The sequence below is a fragment of the Balaenoptera acutorostrata genome, chromosome 20 (assembly GCF_949987535.1).
Source record: "Balaenoptera acutorostrata chromosome 20, mBalAcu1.1, whole genome shotgun sequence".
In the NCBI taxonomy this organism is placed as follows: domain Eukaryota; kingdom Metazoa; phylum Chordata; class Mammalia; order Artiodactyla; family Balaenopteridae; genus Balaenoptera; species Balaenoptera acutorostrata.
The window spans coordinates 18,963,669-18,985,932 of record NC_080083.1 but is presented as its reverse complement, the minus strand read 5'-3'; the positions used below and the strand labels follow the sequence as shown (position 1 = coordinate 18,985,932).

Genomic DNA, 22,264 nt, shown 5'->3' with positions numbered 1-22,264 from the left:
TTCTTCTTCTTTGTTTCGTCTTTATTTTGATAGGCTTGTGGTGATATCTTGTTATAGTCTTAATTTGCATTTCTGTAGTGCCTAGTGATGTTGAGCACCTGTTTGCCACCCATAGGTCTTCTTTGGTGAAGTGACTTCAAATCTTTTGCCCATTTTAAGTTGACTTGTTTGCTCTCTTGTTGAGTTTTAAGAGTTCTTTATATATTCTGGACACAGGTCCTTTATCAGATATATCTCTGCAAATATTTTCTCCCAATCTGTGGGCAGTCTTTCCATTCTCCTACCAATGTCTTTCTTAGAGAAAAGTTCTAAATTTTATGAAGTTTAGTTTAACAGTTTTTTTTTCTTTTATGGGTTGTGCTTTTGGTGTCATTTCTAAGAAATCTTTGCCCAATCCAAGGTCACAGAGATTTTCTCCTGTGTTTTCTTCTAAAAGTTTTATGGTTTTACATTTTACATTTAGATCTATGACCCATTTTGAATTAATTTTTCATGAGGTGTGAGATTTAGGTCAACGTTTATTTCTTTTGGCATGTGGATGTCCAAATGTTCTGAGTTATCCAGATGTCCAAAGTTTCCTTTCTCCATTGAATTGCCTTTGCATCTTTGTGAAAAATCAATCGGTCATATTTGTGTGAGACTATATCTGACTCTCCATTCTGTTCCCACTGATCTATGTTTTTATCCCTTTGACAATTACATTGTCTTGATTACTGTAGCTTTATAGTAAGAAAATCAGCTACTGTGAGTCCTCCAACTTTGTTCTTCTTTTTCAAATTGTTTTGGCGACTCTAGTTCCTTTGCCTTTCCTTATACATTTTAGAATCAGCTCGTTGATATCTACCAAAAATTCTGCTGGGATTTTGGTTAGGATTGCATTAAATCTATAGATCGATTTGGGGGAAATTGGCAGTATTCAACAATATTGAGTTTTCCAAACCATGAACACATTATTCCTCTCTGCGTATTTAGATTTTCTTTTATTCCTGTCATCAGCATTTTCATTTGATTTCTTTCATCAACATTTCGTAGTTTTCAGCTTACAGGTCTTACACACATTTTGTTATATTTATATCTAAGTATTTTTGGTTTTGAAGTTGTGGATGGTTTTGGTTTTAAATTTCTGTCTCCAGTTTTTCATTGCTGGTATATAGAAATATTTTTGTCTGTTGACCTTGTGTTTTGTGACCTTGCTAAACCCACTAATTAGTTCTGAGAGCTATTTTGTAAATTCCTTGGGATTTTCTACATAGACGATCATGTAATCTGAAAATAAAGTCATTTGTTTCTTCCCTTTTAAACTGTATGCCTTTTATTTTATTTAAACCTGCCTTAAGGCACTGGCTAGGGCTTTCAGTATGAAGTTGCCCAGCAACAGTAACAGTAGAAATCCTTACATCGCTCCTGATCTTTGGGGAAAACATTCAGTCTTTCACCACTTAGTAAGATGTTAGCTGTGGCGTTTTTGTAGATGTCATTAATAGGTTGAATTCTCTTCTAATCCTGTTTGCTGAGAGATTTATATCATGAATGGATGTTGAATTTTGTTAAATGCTTTTTCTGCATCAATTGATATGATAGCTTTCTTTTTTTATATATCTTTATTGGAGTATAATTGCTTTACAATGTTGTGTTAGTTTCTGTTGTACAACAAAGTGAATCAGCTGTAAGTATACGTATATCCCCATATCCCCTTCCTCTTGAGCCTCCCTCCCATCCTCCCTATCCCACCCCTCTAGGTTGTCACAAAGCATCGAGCTGATCTCCCTGTGCTATACAGCAGCTTCCCACTAGCCATCCATTTTACATGTGGTAGTACATATATGTCATTGCTACTCTCTCACTTTGTCCCAGCTTCCCCTTTCCCGTGTCCTCAAGTCCATTCTCTACGTCTGCGTCTTTGTTCCTGCCCTGCCACTAGGTTCATCAGTACTGTTTTTTTAGATTCCATATATGTGCGTTAGCACACAGTATTTGTTTTTCTCTTTCTGACTTACTTCACTCTGTATGACAGACTCTAGGTCCATCCACCTCACTACAAATAAGTCAATTTTGTTTCTTTTTATGGCTGTGTAATATTCCATTGTATATATGTGCCACATCTTCTTTATGCATTCATCTGTCAGTGGACATTTAGGTTGCTTCCATGTCCTGACAATTGTAAATAGTGTAGCTTTGTTTTTTTTTCCTGTTGCTATGATGGATTACATTGATTGATATTTTTAATACAAAACTAGCTATGCGGGCTTCCCTGGTGGCGCAGTGGTTGAGAATCTGCCTGCTAATGTAGGAAACACGGGTTCGAGCCCTGGTCTGGGAAGATCCCACATGCCATGGAGCAACTAGGCCCGTGAGCCACAACTACTGAGCCTGCGCGTCTGGAGCCTGTGCTCCGCAACAAGAGAGGCCACAATAGTGAGAGGCCCGCGCACCGCGATGAAGAGTGGCCCCCACTTGCCACAACTGGAGAAAGCCCTAGCAAAGAAACGAAGACCCAACATAGCAATCAATCAATCAATCAATGACTAAAGAAATCTTAAAAAAAAAAAAAAAAATTTGCTTATTAAAAAAAAAAAAAACTAGCTATGCATTTCTTAGATTAACTCCACTTGGTCATGATACATTTTTGTTTTTATGTATTTTTGGATTTGATTTGCTGATATTTTGCCCATTCTAATTACATCCATGTTCATGAAGGATATTGGATATTGGTTTGTACTTTTCTTGTACTGCCTTTGTCTATTTTTGGCATCAGGCCAGTGCCCATAAAATGAGTTGTGAAGTGTTCCCTTCTCTTCCATTTTCTAGAAGAGATGTGGAGAATTGGTGTTATTTCTTCTTTAAATATTTGGTAGAATTTACCAAGACAATCATCTGAGCCTCCTGGAGTTTTCTTTTTTGAAAGGTTTTTAACTACAAATTTAATTTCTTTAATAGATATAGCAATATTCAGGTTATCTACTTCTTCTTGGGTGAATTTTGGTAGTTTATGGCTTTCAAGGAATTGTTTGGTTTTGTCTAAGTTGTTGAACTTATGTGCATAAAGTTGTTGTAAATATTCCTTTATTATCCTTTTAATGTCTACGTGGTCTATAGTAATAGCCCCTCTTCCATTTCTGATATGGGTAATTAGGTCTTCTCTCTTTTATTCTTTCGGACTAGAGATTCAGCAATTGTATTTATCTTTTGAAAGAACCAGCTCTTTGTTTCATTGATTTTACCCTATTGTTTTTCTGCTTTAAATTTTGTTAATTTTTGTTCTTATCTTTATTATTTCCTTTCATCTGCTTGTTTCATGAAGCTCGATAAGGATTAATGTCATCAGAGTTACTGAGTAGAACCATTACAAACTGTATTTTTAAATTCCTTCTTTTGAGAACCACCCTTACAGTTTCCATGCCTTGTCTCCTTGCAGTTGACTGGTCTGAGCGTCTCCAATGGGAAGGACCAACTGGTAGTGTTCCATACAAAAGACAACAAAGACCTCATCGTCTGTCTCTTCAGCAAACAGCCAACCCACGAGAGTCGAATTGGAGAGCTGGTTGGAGTCCTGGTGAATCATTTCAAGAGGTAAAGTTTGATTTTTGTTTAACTAAGTTGAAAATATATGAAATCTTTTATCATAATTCTCACTGAACTTGTTTTGTGCCAATTTTAGTGTACTGAGTTATTTTCCTTCTTAAGGAAAACTTAAATCATCTGTTTCCCAGAAGGCAAAATTAGCATCCAGCCTTAGTTTCAAGATGAGGGATGATCGTCTACTTTTCCAGCCTCCAGCTGAACCAACAGTGAGAGATTTCCCCAATGGTGATTTCTTCACTGCCAATCCAAATGTAATTAAATCCAAAAGACAGAAAACTTACTTTATATTCTTATTGTCACAGCTTCTCATTTACCCCGCATATAATCAGTTAGAGTAGCTACTATGAATATAAACAAATTAGAAGGCAGGTTTAGGATGACATGTAGGTCCACAAAGACTAAAGGGATTCTTTTTTTTTTTTTTTTTTTTAATAAAGTGATTTATTTTCTCACAATTCTGGAGGCTAGATTTTGAGATCAAGGTGTCTGCAGGGTTGTTTCTTCTGAGGCCACTCTTCTTGGCTTGTAGATGGCCATCTTCTCTCTGTGTCTTCACATGGCCTTCCTTCTGTACATGACTATGTCCAAACTTCCTCTTCCTTTAAGGATACCAGTCATGTTGGATTAAGACTCACCTTAATGACCTTATTTTGACTAAAGGGATTCTGAAGAGGCAGTTACCTCTGCAAAAACGTGGAGTCATGAGGGAACGTGGCATTGTCTGAGAACTTCATAGTAGCCCTAGGCGATACCTGGGGTGGTTGTTTATGTCTGTGTAGTGAACAGTGATGTGAGAGATATAAACGGGGAGCAGATCCTGATGGTGATGGGGACCAGTGAATGGATAATTTTAAGCAGAGAAGTGACTGATTATTTATTAGAGTTGTTTTAGAGATGGGGTTTCTCTTCCCAACGGAGGTCATGGAGTATTTGGAGTTGGGTGTTTCTCTGACTCCAAACTCAGATGTTCTTCCCATTGTGGCACACTGTCTCTGCCACCCCACCACCCTGATGCCAGGAGGAGGCCACTCCTCCAAACTCAGGGACTGAGAAATGAGCCCAGCGTCCAGTTCCTTTTCTTCCTAAGAGACATTTACTACGTTGCCAACAGTAATCTAGTTCCTCATGAGTATTTCTTTTCCTTTAAGTTTAGGTATGGCTTTTCTCTAAACAAAGGCGTATTTAGAATCTGCTGTCCACACATCTAATTCTGCTGTGTTCCTTTTTTTGCTGATAAATGTATGGAGTATAATTTTAAAAGTGAGCTGCACAGGCCATTTATTTTATGTCCTTAAACCTTGTATCCTAGATCAAAACAGATCTTTAAATATCTTATATAATTAAATGTTTTTAAATGCTATAAATAAAATAATGTTTCATGGTCATCTGGTGGGAAATAATAAGATCCAACTAAGGAATTACCAAAAGATAATAGTAAACATATAGGCCTTTGAAAAATTCCCTTCCATCTGCCAAATAACTATAAAGTAAGAGAAATACTGAAGAGTTTAGAATGGAAGGGAAAGACATGGAGAAGGCATCTCTACAATAATGTCTATAACTCAAATAAACAGGCCTATTTTCCTCCTAATATGTAGTTATAGCACAGTATGGATAATCAAAGGGATTTTAATCTTTACCTTTCATTTGGATGCCTATAGTAATAAATAGTTTTTGCCTGGGAAACTGAAGTATTTTTTCTCAATCTGAGTCCTTGTTTCTGAAATTCTAACCCCTGTTAAATGCCTCTACAAGTGGTGGAAATATGTAAATCTGGTTCTAGAAACCATCAACTGCTTTCTTTTCCTAGCATGTGTTCTGAGATACATTTCTATCTCGAATATATGTAAGAATTTTTTAACATCTTTATTGGAATATAATTGCTTTACAATGGTGTGTTAGTTTCTGCTGTATCATAAAATAAATCAGCTATATGCATACATATATCCCCATATCCCCGCCCTCTTGCGTCTCCCTCTCACCCTCTGTATCCCACCCCACTAGGTAGTGACAAAGGACCAAGCTGATCTCCCTGTGCTATGCAGCTGCTTCCCACTAGCTATCTGTTTTACATTTGGTAGTGTATATATGTCCATGCCACTCTCTCACTTCGTCCCAGCTTAGCGTCTTTATTCCTGTCCTGCCCCTAGGTTCTTCAAAACCTTTTTTTTTTTCTAGATTACATATATGTATGTGTTAGCATACGGTATTTGTTTTTCTCTTTCTGACTTACCTCACTCTGTATGACAGAATCTAGGTCCATCCACCTCACTACAAATAACTCAATTTTGTTTCTTTTTATGACTGAGTAATATTCCATTGTATATATGTGCCACATCTTCTTTATCCATTCATCTGTCAGTGGGCACTTAGGTTGGTTCCATGTCCTGGCTATTGTAAATAGAGCTGCAATGAACATTGTGGTACATGACTCTTTGTGAATTATGGTTTTCTCTGGGTATATGCCCAGTAGTGGGATTGCTGGGTCATATGGTAGTTCTATTTTTAGTTTTTTAAGGAACCTCCATACTGTTCTCCATAGTGGCTGTATCAATTTACATTCCCACCAACAGTGCAAGAGGGTTCCCTTTCCTCCACACCCTCTCCAGCATTTATTGTTTGTAGACTTTTTGATGATGGCCATTCTGACCAGTGTGAGGTGATACCTCATTGTAGTTTTGATTTGCATTTCTCTAATGATTAGTGATGTTAAGCATCCTTTCATGTATTTGTTGGCAATCTGTATATCTTCTTTGGAGAAATGTCTATTTAGGTCTTCTGCCCATTTTTGGATTGGGTTGTTTGTTTTTTTTGATATTGAGCTGCATGAGCTGCTTCTGTATTTTGGAGATTAATCCTTTGTCAGTTGCTTCATTTGCAAATTATTTTCTCCCATTCTGAGGGTTGTTATTTCATCTTGTTTATGGTTTCCTTTGCTGTGCAAAAGCTTTTAAGTTTCATTAGGTACCATTTGTTTATTTTTGTTCTATTTCCCTTTCTCTAGGAGGTGGGTCAAAAAGGATCTTGCTGTGATTTATGTCATAGAGTGTTCTGCCTGTGTTTTCCTCTAAGAGTTTTATAGTGTCTGGCCTTACATTTATGTCTTTAATCCATTTTGAGTTTGTTTTTGTGTATGGTGTTAGGGAGTGTTCTAATTTCATTCTTTTACATGTAGCTGTCCAGTTTTTCCAGCACCACTTATTGAAGAGGCTGTCTTTTCTCCATTGTATTTTCTTCCCTCCTTTATCAAAGATAAGGTGACCATATGTGCATGGGTTTATCTCTGGGCTTTCTATCCTGTTTCTTTGATGTATATTTTTGTTTTTGTGCCAGTAACATACTGTCTTGATTACTGTAGCTTTGTAGTAGAGTCTGAAGTCAGGGAGCCTGATTCCTCCAGCTCCGTTTTTCTTTCTCAAGATTCCTTTGGCTATTCAGGGTCTTTTGTGTTTCCATACAAATTGTGAAATTTTTTGTTCTAGTTCTGTGAAAAATGCCATTGGTAGTTTGTTAGGGATTGCAATGAATCTGTAGATTGCTTTGGGTAGTATAGTCATTTTTACAATGTTGATTCTTCCAATCCAAGAACATGGTATATCTCTCCATTTGTTTGTATCATCTTTAATTTCTTTCATCAGTGTCATATAGTTTTCTGCATGCAGGTCTTTTGTCTCCTTAGGTAGGTTTATTCCTAGGTATTTTATTCTTTTTGTTGCAGTGGCAAATGGGCGTGTTTCCTTAATTTCTCTTTCAGATTCTTCATCATTAGTGTATAGGAATGCAAGAGATTTCCATGCATTAATTTTGTATCCTGCTACTTTACCAAATTCATTGATTAGCTCTAGTAGTTTTCTGGTAGCATCTTTAGGATTCTCTATGTATAGTATCATGTCATCTGCAAACAGTGACAGTTTTACTTCTTCTTTTCCCATTTGGATTCCTTTTATTTCTTTTTCTTCTCTGATTGCTGTGGCTAAAACTTCCAAAATTATGTTGAATAATAGTGGTGAGAGTGGGCAACCTTGTCTTGTTCCTGATTTTAGTGGAAATGGTTTCAGGTTTTCACCATTGAGAACAATGTTGGCTGTGGGTGTTTCATATATGGCCTTTATTATGTTGAGGTAAGTTCCCTCTATGCCTACTTTCTGGAGAGTTTTTATCATAAATGGGTGCTGAATTTTGTCAAAAGCTTTTTCTGCATCTATTGAGATTATCATATGGTTTTTATCCTTCAATTTGTTAATTTGGTTTATCACATTGATTGATTTGCATATATTGAAGAATCCTTGCATTCCTGGGATAAACACCACTTGATCATGGTGTATGATCCTTTTAATGTGCTGTTGGATTCTGTTTGCCAGTATTTTGTTGAGGATTTTTGCATCTATGTTCATCAGTGATATTGGCCTGTAGTTTTCTTTTTTTGTGGCATCTTTGGTTTTGGTATCAGGGTGACGGTGGCCTTGCAGAATGAGTTTGGGAGTGTTCCTCCCTCTGCTATATTTTGGAAGAGTTTGACAAGGATAGGTGTTAGCTCTTCTCTAAATGTTTGATAGAATTCCCCTGTGAAGCCATCTGGTCCTGGGCTTTTGTTTGTTGGAAGATTTGTAATCACAGTCTCAATTTCAGTGCTTGTGATTGGTCTGTTTATATTTTCTATTTCTTCCTGGTTCAGTCTTGGAAGGTTGTGCTTTTCTAAGAATTGGTCCATTTCTTCCAGGTTGTCCATTTTATTGGCATAGAGTTGCTTGTAGTAATCTCTCATGATCCTTTGTATTTCTGCAGTGTCAGTTGTTACTTCTCCTTTTTCATTTCTAATTCTATTGATTTGAGTCTTCTCCCTTTTTTTCTTAATGAGTCTGACTAATGGTTTATCAATTTTTTTATCTTCTCAAAGAAGCAGCTTTTAGTTTTATTGATCTCTGCTATCATTTCCTGCATTTCTTTTTCATTTATTTCTGATCTGGTCTTTATGATTTCTTTCCTTCTGCTAACTTAGGCGTTTTTTTGTTCTTCTTTCTCTAATTGCTTTAGGTGTAAGGTTAGATTGTTTATTTGAGACATTTCTTGTTTCTTGAGGTAGGATTGTATTGCTATAAACTTCCCTCTTAGAACTGCTTTTGCTGCATCCCATAGGATTTGGGTCATCGTGTTTTCATTATCATTTGTTTCTAGGTATTTTTTGATTTCCTCTTTGATTTCTTCAGTGATCTCTTGGTTATTTAGTAGTGTATTGTTTAGCCCCCATGTGTTTGTATTTTTTACAGTTTTTTTCCTGTAACTGATATCTAGTCTTATAGTGTTGTGGTCTGAAAAGATACTTGATATGATTTCAATTTTCTTAAATTTACCAGGGCTTGATTTGTGACCCAAGATATGATCTATCCTGGACAGTGTTCTATGAGCACTTGAGAAGAAAGTGTATTCTGTTGTTTTTGGATGGAATGTCCTATAAATATCAATTAAGTCCATCTTGTTTAATGTGTCATTTAAAGCTTGTGTTTCTTTATTTTCATTTTGGTTGATTTGTCCATTAGTGAAAGTGGGTTGTTAAAGTCTCCTACTATTATTGTGTTACTGTCGATTTCCCTTTTATGGCTGTTAACATTTGCCTTATGTATTGAGGTGCTCCTATGTTGGGTGCATAAATATATACAATTGTTATATCTTCTTCTTGGATTGATCCCTTGATCATTATGTAGTGTCGTTCTTTGTCTTATTTTAAAGTCTATTTTGTCTGACATGAGAATTGCTACTCCAGCTTTCTTTTGATTTCCATTTGCATGGAATATCCATTTCCATCCCCTCACTTTCAGTCTGTATGTGTCCCTAGGTCTGAAGTGGGTCTCTTGTAGACAGCATATGTACAGGTCTTGTTTTTGTATCCATTCAACCAGTCTATGTCTTTTGGTTGGAGCATTTAATCCATTTACATTTAAGGTAATTATCGATATGTATGTTCCTGTTACCATTTTCTTAATTGTTTTGGATTTGTTATTGTAGGTCTTTTCCTTCTTTTGTGTTTCCTACCTAGAGAAGTTCCTTTAGCATTTGTTGTGAATCTGGTTTGGTGGTGCTGAATTCTCTTAGCTTTTGCTTGTCTGTAAAGGTTTTAATTTCTCCATCAAATCTGAATGAGATCCTTGCTGGGTAGAGTAATCTTGGTTGTAGGTTTTTCTCTTTCATCACTTTAAATATGTCCTGCCACTCCCTTCTGGCTTGCAGAGTTTCTGCTGAAAGATCAGCTGTTAACCTTATGGGGATTCCCTTGTATGTTATTTGTTGCTTTTCCCTTGCTGCTTTTAATATTTTTTCTTTGTATTTAATTTTTGATAGTTTGATTAATATGTGTCTTGGCGTGTTTCTCCTTGCATTTATCCTGTATGGGACTCTCTGCGCTTCCTGGACTTGATTGACTATTTCCTTTCCCATATTAGGGAAGTTTTCAATTATAATCTCTTCAAATATTTTCTCAGTCCCTTTCTTTTTCTCTTCTTCTTCTGGGATCCCTATAATTCGAGTGTTGGTGCGTTTAATGTTGTCCCAGAAGTCTCTGAGACTGTACTCAATTCTTTTCATTCTTTTTTCTTTATTCTGTTCCATGGCAGTGATTTCCACCATTCTGTCTTGCAGATCACTTATCCGTTCTTCTGCCTCAGGTATTCTGCAATTGATTCCTTCTAGAGAATTTTTAATTTCATTTATTGTATAGTTCATCATTGTTTGTTTGCTCTTTAGTTCTTCTAGGTCCTTGTTAAACGTTTCTTGTATTTTCTCCATTCTATTTCCAAGATTTTGGATCATCTTTACTATCATTACTGTGAATTCTTTTTCAGGTAGACTGCCTATTTCCTCTTCATTTGTTTGGTCTGTTGGGTTTTTACCTTGCTCCTTCATCTGCTGTGTACTTCTCTGTCTTCTCATTTTGCTTAACTTACTGTGTTTGGGGTCTCCTTTTCACAGGCTGTGGGTTTGTAGTTCCTGTTGTTTTTGGTGTCTGCCCCTGGTGGGTGAGGGTGGTTCAGTGGGTTGTGTAGGCTTCCTGATGGAGGGGACTGGTGCCTGTGTTCTGGTGGGTGGGGCTGGATCTTTTCTTTCTGGTGGGCAGGACCACATCCAGTGGTGTGTTTTGGGGTGTCTGTGACCTTATTATGATTTTAGGCAGCCTCTCTGCTAATGGATGGGGTTGTGTTCCTGTCTTGCTAGTTGTTTGGTATGGGGTGTCCAGCACTGGAGCTTGCTGGTCGTTGAGTGGAGCTGGGTCTTAGTGTTGAGACGGAGATCTGTGGGAGAGCTCTCGCCGATTGATATCACGTGGGTCCGGGAGGTCTCTGGTGGTCCAATGTCCTGAATTCGACTCTCCCACCTCAGAGGCTCAGGCCTGACACCCAGCCGGAGCACCAAGACCCTGTCATCCACACGGTAGTTCTGTGATCATGGACCAGGCAGTTAATTTCTCTGTGCCTCAGATTTCCTTTCATGCAGCACCTCCTTGCCCCAGAGGCCCAGTCAGGTGTGAGGGAAGGGCTGTCGCTCACAGGCTCTGCAGGGAGGAAGCCCGCGAGGCTGGCGCAGGATGCTTTGAATATACGTAAGAATTTTAAATGTCTTTAAAATTTATAAATGCAAGGAAGAGAAGACTGTCAAGATACTGGATTTTTTTTTTTAGTTCCTTTTTTTTTTTGTCACTGCTTTGTGTGTTTGTTTATTGGCGTATAGTTGAATATAGGGCTATGCCCTAAGAATACAAGGATGGTTATCCATTAGAAAGGTCTATCTATTCACATAATAGTTCATAATAGAACACAAAAGTACTATTTGATAAAATTGAATATTTATTATTCTTCATAAATCTTCAGTAGAATAGGAATAGGAACAAATAAGAAACAAACCTGCAGCTGCCAACCATAGTCATTAGAGCAGAAATGGTTACAGGGATACACCCAGAGCACCTGTGGCCTAAGGAACTTCTAAGTCATGCTGACCCCAGTGTATGGAAGGTGAAGAGGAAGGACAGAGTCAGCCGAGGGAAGAAGTGGCCTCAGGCAGAGGCTGCTGCAGTTTGGAGAGAGGAGGACGTGAGGTCAACAGCCTGAATTGAAACTGTAGGACAACCCTAGTGTGGTAACCTCACCTCTTCTAGGGCTGCATTTCAGCAAATAACTGCCCCCACTGAAAGCAAATAATAAGCCAGAAAGAAAACAGCAAGAGAACTATGCACAGGCAAGATGAAAATAAGGAGCAAAGAAAACAAGGAAAGCCATATGAATAAAATAGGAAAATATGGGAGTAAACTTTACATTAAAAAAGAGGGCGGGGGGGACTAGCCTTACCCTTATGCCTAAAACAACAACAACAGCGCAAAGACAGAATCTGTCAAACAGCCATTTTCAAGACCGTAGACGTCAGGCAGTGAAGGGCAATGATCCCTGAGAGGTGAAAAGCAAACAAGGTGAGCCGTACAATTACCCCAGCACACTGCCTTGGGTGAGCTCCAGGCCATGGTGCATGCAGGGGGAACCCAGGGGAAGCACAAGGACTCCCTGGGTTCAGGAGATGGAGGCATGTGTCTGGGGAGACCAAGTAAGCTGAAGTTTGCAGGACAAAGTACCAGAGAGGAGCACAGAGAGAGAAGGCTAGAGATCTGTGTAGGATCCCCCTCAAGTCCCACCTAATAAATCTTAAGAGCAAGACCCAAAAGGATCAGACTGCTACCAAGTAACTTAACTGTGTCCTAGAACAAAGCTCATGAATATGTATAGCAATGCAAAAATATCCACCCCCAACAAGGTAGAATTCACAATGTCTGACGTCCAATCAAAGGTTACCAGGCATACAAATAGGCAGGAAAATGCAATCCAGTATGAGGGGAAAACCATCATCCAATTGAAACCAACCCAGAACTGACAAAGGTGTTAGAATTAGCAGACCCAGACATGAAAACAGTTATTATAACTAAATTTCAGGTGTTCAAAAGTTAAGTAGAGACATGGAAAATATAAAAAAAGACTCATCTAACTTCTAGATGAAAAATGCACTGATGTTTGAAATATTTCGTGATTAAAAACAAAAACAAAAATGTTAAAGCTTATGGCTTTCTCCTCTACCTAGTGAATTTCTCATGACCATCTTCTCTCACGAGCTGAAGCCAGCCCTTTCCTGGCATTTCCTTCTATACTGATCTGAAACTAGATCCAACTAAATATAAATTAGCCTTTCTCTCACCTCCTTCAGTCTTTACTTAACCTGGACCCATTATTTCTGCCTCTGCAAGAACTCACGCACACATTGCACATTTCCTAAAACATTTGAAGATAGTCTTTTAATAAAGTATATTCAAAGGGGTGACATTTACAATATTTAACAACCAGCATGGCTCAAGCACAGACCATTCAGAACAGACGCCCTCCAGAAACACCTGATCCAGCCATACCAGCAAGTCCTGGCTACATTCCACAGACCGGAAGTTATACCAAAGCAGAAAGGTAGGGGTCCCAGAGTCAGATATATTTAGGATTCCCTGATGAAGTTAAACAGGTTTCTTTACTGCAGTACTTCTCAGAGCTTTAATATGCTTTGTTCATTTTAAATACAGCCAATTAAAAAATTGTAAGGATATATATATGTGTGCCTGTATATATATCACACACACACAATTATGTATATTATAGACTATATCCAGAAAGACATTCAGGAAATGAGTAACTATGTTTGTCTCTGGAGAGGCGAGATGGGGTACTGGGAGAAAGAGGCATAGGAGGTATAGGAGGGAGATTTATTTTTCACTGTAAACCTTTTGCAACAAAATATGTGTTACTTATCTAAAAATTTTTTCATTTAAATAATAAACGGCAGCTAGTTTTCAGGTATATTATAGATGGCTCTAAATTCATGGTTATTTTCCTTTTCTGTTTAGAAAAGTAGAAAAGAACAAAAGAGCTTTCTAAGTGAATGATTTATCTCATGGCATTGAATAAGTTGAAATAAACCCAAATAAAACCTCTTGGAATACTACTGTTCTCTGGGGTCCCATTGTGTCGGTCACATGAAGCTAAGGTGAGGTTTCTTTGTGGTGGTTATGCCAGTGGTTTCCCAGGCCAGTTTGCTTTGCCAAGGTTATGAAAATGGCTGACTTGACTTTCGGTTTGTATCTCATGCTCAGCAGTGACTACCTACCGGTAGTGAGCTTTTCTGCCCACTAGTAAACAGATGGCCTCACACTGGCCACCCTACAGAGTTACCAGAAACTCTGTAATATTAAGCTGTCAAAGGACCCATCTGCCCTAAGCAGCTGTCCAGGCATTTGCCTGTCTGGATGCTGGAAACCTCAGTATAACCCCAATCTTAGGCACAGAAACTTATTTTTCCTGTTCTGTTTCTGTGGTGAAAGCCAGAAGTCAGTGCCATCTGCTTCTTGTTTTTCATAAGCAGTATCTTTAACACCTGCTTAATTAAAGGAGCACCGCTACTGAATTTAACTGAATGCTTGACCTGCTTCTCTGTTGTAGTTTGCTTATGTTCTTTTTAACTCACACTAAAACTATGGGTAGAATCAGACGAACAAGCAGGCCATTGGTTATGGCCACAGGGGCCAGGGGAGATGAGCCCTCCTGAGCAGGGGTGAAGGTGGAGGAGGGAGGCCACCTCACAAAGGCCTCTGCTCCTGGCCCTCTCTGTCCGGTCCTTCTGGTGCGCACGCCTTCCTGCTCCTCCCTCATTATCCGCGCTCCTCTGCCCCTGAACCCGGATACCCATTTTCCTGGCTCGTAATCTGTATTCCCAAACTGCTTTCCTTGAATGCCTGGCTACTAATCATAGTAGTTTATATTACAACTAAAAATATTTAAGTAAAATAGAGATAGTTGAAAATAATGTAGATAGACAACTACAGTTGTCCCTCAGAATCCGAGGGAGGATTGGTTCAAGGACCCACTGGCAGGAGATCCGCAGATGCTCAAGTCCCCTAGTTGGCCCTCTGTATCCACAGTTCCTTATCCGTGGATTCAGCCAACTGGGGGATCGTGTGGTCCTGTAGTATTTATTGAAAAAAATCCATGTATAAGTAGATCCAGGCACTTCAAACCTATGTTATTCAAGGGTCAACTGTATAGAAGATTGGTTAATTATGGTCCATCTTCTGAACGGAGTATTGGGGCCATTTAAAATGATAATTATTGAAGTCATCTGATTCCTGGTGACAGAAAAGTGAGTGACCACAATTCACCCTCCTCTGCTTTCCAGTAGAGATACACATGAAAACATAGAAAGTGATACCAACGTTCCTTAGTACAGGAAACTAGAAATGTTGCTCAACCAGAGGTCCACTGAGAGGTACATCCTTCACCTCTGCTCACATGTCACCTCATCAGGCCTTCCCTAACTGTCCTGTAGAGAATAGCAGTTCACTCACCCCAGAACTCCCTGACTCCTACTCTGCTTAGTTTTCCCCCATGGCTTTCATCTCCATCTGACACTGTATCTTTAGTTTTTGCTTATTGTATATATTCCAGCTAGAATATAAGCCCCATGTAAGCAGAGACTTTATTTCTATTTATTTCTATTTCACTGCAGTTTCCCTAGTGTTCAGAACATCCCTGGCACTCAGAAGACTCCCGGTAGATAATTGTTGAAAACGGAGGCTGGCTGATGGGGCTCTCTGGCCGTAGGATACTCCTAGCCCTTTCCTACCAATATGTGTGTCTTGCCCACCAGAGGGTGGTAACTTAGTCCTCCTTCTGTATGAAGGAAAGGAAGAACTCTTTTACAGTTTCCTTCCCTTTACGAATACTTCTCACCTTATACCAATTGCAGGATTACCACTCTAAGCAATGTAATACATCTGGGGACAGAAGTGAATAGGTATTTCAAGATATTAAATTAGCAAATAAAAGAGCTATGGGCTGGAAGAGCCATGGGTATGTTGTATGCTGGGGGTTGCAGCTTTTCCTCTACTGTTTTTTTTTTATAACAACTTAAGAACTAGAAATAATTTCAAACTTTCCTTCTCAGTAGGCTGACAGGGCAGCAAGATGTAGGGATTACCGCTCAGATCAGCATCTTCATAGTAAGTAAAAGGCTTCAGAACCACACCTAGAGGCTGTGTCCATAAGGCAGCTCTCCAGCTTAAAAGCGGAGAAATGGATTCCAACTATAAACAGGTGGACTTTAAGGACGACTCCAGAAGAATCAGTATGCCCCTTTCGTGCGAGAACACCAGAACTGTCTCCTTAGTTATGAGACCTATAAAGAAAGCCAGTAGCAGTGACAATGGTGTAGATTATAGCCTTAAAAGAAAAAGCAAAGCATATTTCTGAAAAGGAGTATAACAGAAAATTCACATTATAGAAACTAACTGTATTCTGAATAAAATTCAAGAAAGCATGGATTCTACATAAACAGACCAAAGATTACATGAAAGACTGAGATGAAGAGGGTCCTGGCTGAGAAACAAAAATGTCCAATTATTTGAATGAAATAAGAAACGATATTAAAGAATTTAAATTAACATGAAAATGTAGAAATGACACAATTGGTATTGCAGAAAATAGAATCAATATGAAAGAAAAGTTTAAGACGGTCTCTTGGCATACAGAGGAAGGGGGTAATAACAAAGAAGCTGACAGATATAGAAGGCAGAGAACAAAAAATTTACATTAAATAATAGGTGTACTTGAAAAAGAGAAATACACTGAGCAAAAGTAAGACTTGTTTTATTGATTCTAAGGAATACATTTTTTAAAATTTTAGCATCTCTGAAATTGGGGTGTGACTTATAATTGGTGGATTCTTACAGTGATAATGGGCAACATCTTAGTGATACACAAATAAGGGTACATCTTACAGAGAAGGCATCTTATATTCAATAAAACATAGTAGAAGAAAATCTTCCTGTGTCAGAGTAATCAGGATTGTCACCACGTGGGTAAGATGCCTACCCCAGTAGAAGTCACTTTGGCCAGAGAAGTGGGTCTTCTCAGAATATGGAAGTCTCCAATAAGACCAGGGGAAGAACATTTTTTGGAACAGGGCAAAACAGCTGGGTGGGAGTGTTTGGAGGTGAAGTATTTGAGGCCAACATTTCACAAAAGAAGCAGAAAGTGGTGCTGTGCAGAAGAAACAAATAGTATAGCATCATTATTAATTGTGAAAACACAGAAACCATATAAAAGTCCATCAAAATAAATATGGTTAAATATGTTATGGTATTTCCATACAAAGAAATAGCATTTGCCATGAAAAAACAAAGATAGTCTTTCTTTTTTTTTAATTATTTATTTTTGGCTGCATTGGGTCTTTGTTTCTGTGCACAGGCTTTTCTCTGGTTGCAGCGAGCAGGGGCTACTCTTTGTTGCAGTGTTTGGGCTTTTTATTGCGGTGGCTTCTCGTTGTGGAGCACAGGCTCTAGGTGCGCGGGCTTCGGTAGTTGTGGCACGTGGGCTCAGTAGTTGTGGCTCGCGGGCTCTAGAGTACAGGCTCAGTAGTTGTGGCGCACGGGCTTAGTTGCTCCGTGGCATGTGGGATCTTCCTGGACCAGCGCTCGAGCCCATCTCCCCTGCATTGGCAGGTAGATTCTTAACCACTGTGCCACCAGGGAAGTCCAGTGATAGTCTTTCTTTAGCAGGGTTCCTTAAAGTGTGGGCGGCATCTGCATTGGGATCACCTGGAGGTGCTTGTTCAAAAGGCAAATTGCTGGGCCCCATCCCAGGCCTTCTAAATCCGAATCTCCAGGAATCTACACCCTTAGTGAACTACCCAAGTGATTCCCATTGGTTTCATGAACTGACACAGAAAATGGCCAGGATAAGCACATGATATTTTCATATGGCCTTTCTGCTGAAGCCATGTGACAAAGGTAGCATTTTTTTTTTTAAAGCAAACCGCTAAAGCTTCGTGTTTTTAAAATGATTATTACCAAATAAGGTGCAAAATAAGCATCTCCTCCTACCCCGGGGAAGAGAGGCAGGGTGAGGAATGGGCTGAGGTTCAGGGAGAAGGGTGAAAGGGGTGGAGATGAGAAATGAGATGAGAATTGGCAGGAACCAGGATTCTGTTTACCACCTCTGCTTGTCCCAGAAAGAGCCACTCCCCATTCTAAGCAATGGTCTTCAATTACCCTATGAAGTTTGCAGTTAGGACCTGCCTGCCCATTTCCAGGTAAGATACCCCACCTGCAAATAACAGGCTTCCATGGAATGAACTTAACCCATTTCTGTATAGTCATACCCATCTGCTGTACACAAAAGAACCCCAGAGAGAAGTCTTAAAAGCTTTTCAGTGTGACTGAGGCAGGACCAGAATCAAACAGCATTAAGGTGTGACAGCTGTTGAGGACCGTGAGCCATCTACCGACGTTCCATTTCTCTCGCGCTGCACCGTGCCCGTCTGCCTTGAGAAGCAGCTGCCCTTGGACAAAGCCCCCTCAGAGGACATGCAGGGGTGCACGGTCATCCTCAGCTTTACCTGCTCTTATGACAGAGATTTACTGGAGATCTTTGTGCAGATCAAAGATACTTATTTGCTTTATGAAATATCCATCTTTGCCTTTCATGTTGAAAGAGAAAATCCAAAAGTACTGGAAAACTGATCATCTTTTCAGCATCTCTGCAGGAAGATATGGTACAGTTAGAGTAATCGTATTACTTTTTTTAAAGGCCCATAGCACTAACATTACAATATATGTTAAAATGGAGATCTTTCTATGAGGTATTCATGAATTCACCAAATGGTTATATAACCTGGTTTGTGCTATCTGTTGGAATTTTTTCCTAAATGGTCAGATAGAACTTTTTAACTTAATGAGTTTTTGGAAGCTTTCTTCGTGTGTTTATTTCAAGTCTTATCAGCTGTATAGGAAGCATAATGTACTTAAAGTATTTAATCTGAAACCAACACTGCTATATTTTCATACTGTCATTCAGCCTTCATTCTCTGGAACACCCACTGCAGGTCTGGCTATGGGTGAGGGGGGCGAGGGGGTAGGAGGGATGCAAAGATGGACGATTTGGTCCTTTTCCTCAAACAGCACTTAATCTCATGGGGAAGACCGTATGCATGCTCCATTGTCTGATACATGCTGCGACGGGGCTGGGCCATGGACGCACAGGGGATGAACTGCTTCCCTTTGCCTGTGAGAGTCAGGAAAACCCTGATAGCACAGGTGATCATCCAACTGGGTCTTCACGGCTGTCTGGAGTTTTATCAGTTGGGAATGGAGCAAGGTTTTCCCCTGGAGAATGGAGCAGAATATGCAAAAGCTTGGTGGATGGGGCTTCCTTGGTGGCGCGGTGGTTAAGAATCCACCTGCCAATGCAGGGGACATGGGTTCAAGCCCTGGGCCGGAAAGATCCCACATGCTGTGCAGCAACTAAGCCCGTGCACCACAACTACTGAGCCCACGTACCACAGCTACTGAAGCCTACACTCCTAGAGCCGTGCTCCGCAACAAGAGAAGCCACCGCAATGAGAAGCCCATGCACCACAACAAAGAGCAGCTGTGACGAAGTGAGAGAGTGGCATGGACATATGTACACTATCAAATGTAAAATAGATAGCTAGTGGGAAGCAGCTGCATAGCACAGGGAGATGAGCTTGGTGCTCTGTGACCACCTAGAAGGGTGGGATAGGGAGGGTGGGAGGGAGGGAGACGCAAGAGGGAAGAGATATGGGAACATATGTATATGTATAACTGATTTACTTTGTTATAAAGCAGAAACTAACACACCATTGTAAAGCAATTATACTCCAATAAAGATGTTTAAAAAAAAGAAAAGAAAAAGAAAAATCGCATCAAAAGAAAGAGAAAATAAAAGCCTAATTCATTCTGGTAAAAAAAAAAAAAAAGTCGAAAATAATATCTCATTTTTGAAATTACCCATGAAAACTGGCAACCACTCTGTTGAATAAAATGTTTAGCAAATTTTTAAAAATAAATAAATAAAAAACTCTCAGACCTAAAAAAAAGTAGCCACCGCTCACCGCAACTAGAGAAAGCCCGCACAGCAACAAAGACACAATGCAGCCAAAAATAAAAATAAAAATAAATAAAATAAATTAAAAGGTTGGTGGAAAAAAGTAGTTGAAATAGGAGTTTCTAAGACCCCATGCCAGTAACTTTGAACTTTATCATATAGGTTATGGGGAGAAAATAAGTATTAAAATATACAACTGCCCAATGACGCAAAGCCTAATGACACAGATATCTTCCATGTTAGAGATGCTCAGGAGGGCAAAACAAATGTCCACTTAAGGGAAATGGAAATTTGAAGACACTAGTTGATATATCATACGTCCGTGGCCCCCATATGCCAAAAAGAGTGAATTAAATGGAGAAAGAGCTAGCAAGGTAGAGGTTAGAAAGACAAGTGCAACTCTTAGTAATAACATCAGAAATCAAAAGTCCTCAAAGGAGTAAGAGCTATAACAAACTTCCTTAGCTTTTGTAACTTCCTTCCTGTTATTTTGGCGACCTAAAATATATAGTAATTAGCAAAAAAAATTCCCTAAGATGAGAAGGAACTAGATTTTTGCCTTCCTGGACAGCGGGGAAGTAAGAGGTTAAAGAAGGTTCACTGCATGCTTACAGCCATTTTTAAGCGAGAGAAGATTCTCCAGGGGTAAATGATGGTGACACTGAAGAGAGGGTGGAGGCACTTGGGTGTGGGGACATTTGTCGTTGGGTCTCTGCAGCAGCCCCTTCTTCTGAAACCTCCCTCTTCCCTGTCATTCAGCTCCATGGTTCCCACCAGAGGCGTTACGTCCTTACACCCCCCGACTCCCTGGAAGAGCTGAGTAACGCAGGGATGGCACCTGGCCCACACTGCACCACTTTTCCCTTCCTCAAGATTGGTGGGCCTCACACCAGAGAAGACTTACAGGTCATTGTCTCTCCAGAAATTGGGAGCTGTGGTGACCGCATTTCCAAAGGTGGAGAAAGCTGCTCTCAGAGAGAACGGCACAGCTGACCCACAGAGAAGCAGAGATGGCAGTGAAGGAGAATGTGGTGCAGTCGGGCCCTGTGTCAGCCGAACTGTGTGGCCAGCCTCCGTGTGGCCTCACATTGTATGACCTTGTTTGACACTAAGGTCTTGCATCATCTGTTGCAGGCTGCTTTATCAAACATCAGTTCACCAGTGCACGTGTGGTTGACAGGACTGTGCTGTATGTATACTTGGAAATTGTGAAGCAGGTGAAGTTTTTATTATGTGGCTTTTCTTTCCAGTTTTTTAAAAATAGATTTTAAAAAATCAATTTGCCAAAAGTCAATTTGCCAAGTGGCCAGTTCACTGAATTTGCAAAAATTTGCAGAGTTACCAAAAACTGGTCTCGAGGAATATCCTTCTTGAATTTGTTCCTTGTAACAGCATTTTAAGGCATGTTCAGGTTAAAGAAAACTAAGCCTTTTGGATTAGCTTAGTCTTTTTGTGAATTTTAGCTGAAAAATGGACTTCACTCTATTTGCACATGTATTGTTTGGAGTTTATTTAGAATGGCTAGGAAAGGATATCCTTTTGTTAGATACCTGCAAAGAACCAGCAAGCACATATGTCTTTTATACAAGCGTTGTGCTCTTAGGGCCTCAAACGTCCATAGAACCATTCCCAAATAGCAGTGCCACATGTTATGGTTTGACTCACAGAGAGGCAGCCTGCATTTCAGGTCATCCAGACTCAAGCTTTTTCTAGAAACTGGCATCACCCACTTTCCACACCAGATCTTAAAATACAAAGCAACTGTCAGAATCCACAGATGTTAACATTTCCTTACGGGAAATTTAGTTTATACTAAATCTTCAAATTCTCCTTCAGTTATTTTCCATTTGATATTTAGTACTCTTCCATCAAATTTGCCCAAATGACTAATTCATCTCATTTACCAATTTACCAAAAATTTGTTCCTTTTGACTCTTTATAAAGTTTACAATTCAGTTAGAGGAGATGGCAATTAATAGCTTTTGAGAATTTCCGAGAAGTCTAATTGATCAGTTTTCATAACAACAGTCTAAGGAGTCCCTTTGTCTCTGGCCCTGCTGTTGTAGCTGGAAGCAGCTGGAAGAGAGGAAGGAAGAGAGGAGAGTGTGTGCCCCATGCACCTGGGTGCCAGTCCTGGTGGGGAGGGGGGACAAAAGGGACAGGCTGATAGGTGAGGGAGAGCCGAACGGCCCAAGAACCGTAAAGTGTCCAGCCAATCCATCCAGCAAAAACTGGATAAACAAAAACACAGTTTTGTTAAATATGCAAATTTGACAAATTTGTCATTCAGCATATTGATCTTTGGTGAATTCACATTTGGCAAATTACTTTTCCTCAATGAATTGTCCTAGTTCATAACAGGTTCCCCTCACTTAAGCTAGTAGGAACTGGGTTTGTGTCCCTGTATCCAGGAGTCCTAACTCAATGCACTGAAGTTCTGCAAAAGTCAACAGTTTTGATACACTTGTACCTACTAATAAATAATATAGCAGATGTTGTTGGATCTTGGTAAAACATATAGTTGGTACTTTATTGCCAACATTTAGTAGTCCTCCTAAGATACCTGTTGAACCTGCCTCTAAACTCTTTTTTTTTTTTTTTTTAATTTATTTGTTTTGGCTGAATTGGATCTTCGTTGCTGCACGCGGGCTTTCTCTAGTTTTGGCGAGTGGGTGCTACTCTTTGTTGCGGTGCGTGGGCTTCTCACTGCAGTG

General features: G+C 39.5%; 1 protein-coding gene across 1 annotated transcript in view; it reads left to right on the top strand.

Moving 5' to 3' along the window:
• Positions 1–22,264, top strand: part of MYO1D (myosin ID) — a 355,807-nt gene that overhangs the window by 245,487 nt on the left and 88,056 nt on the right. The window contains exon 21 of the mRNA XM_007190161.2: positions 3,416–3,570. Coding sequence (XP_007190223.1) covers positions 3,416–3,570 — 155 coding nt within the window. The remainder of the gene's footprint in view (positions 1–3,415; positions 3,571–22,264) is intronic.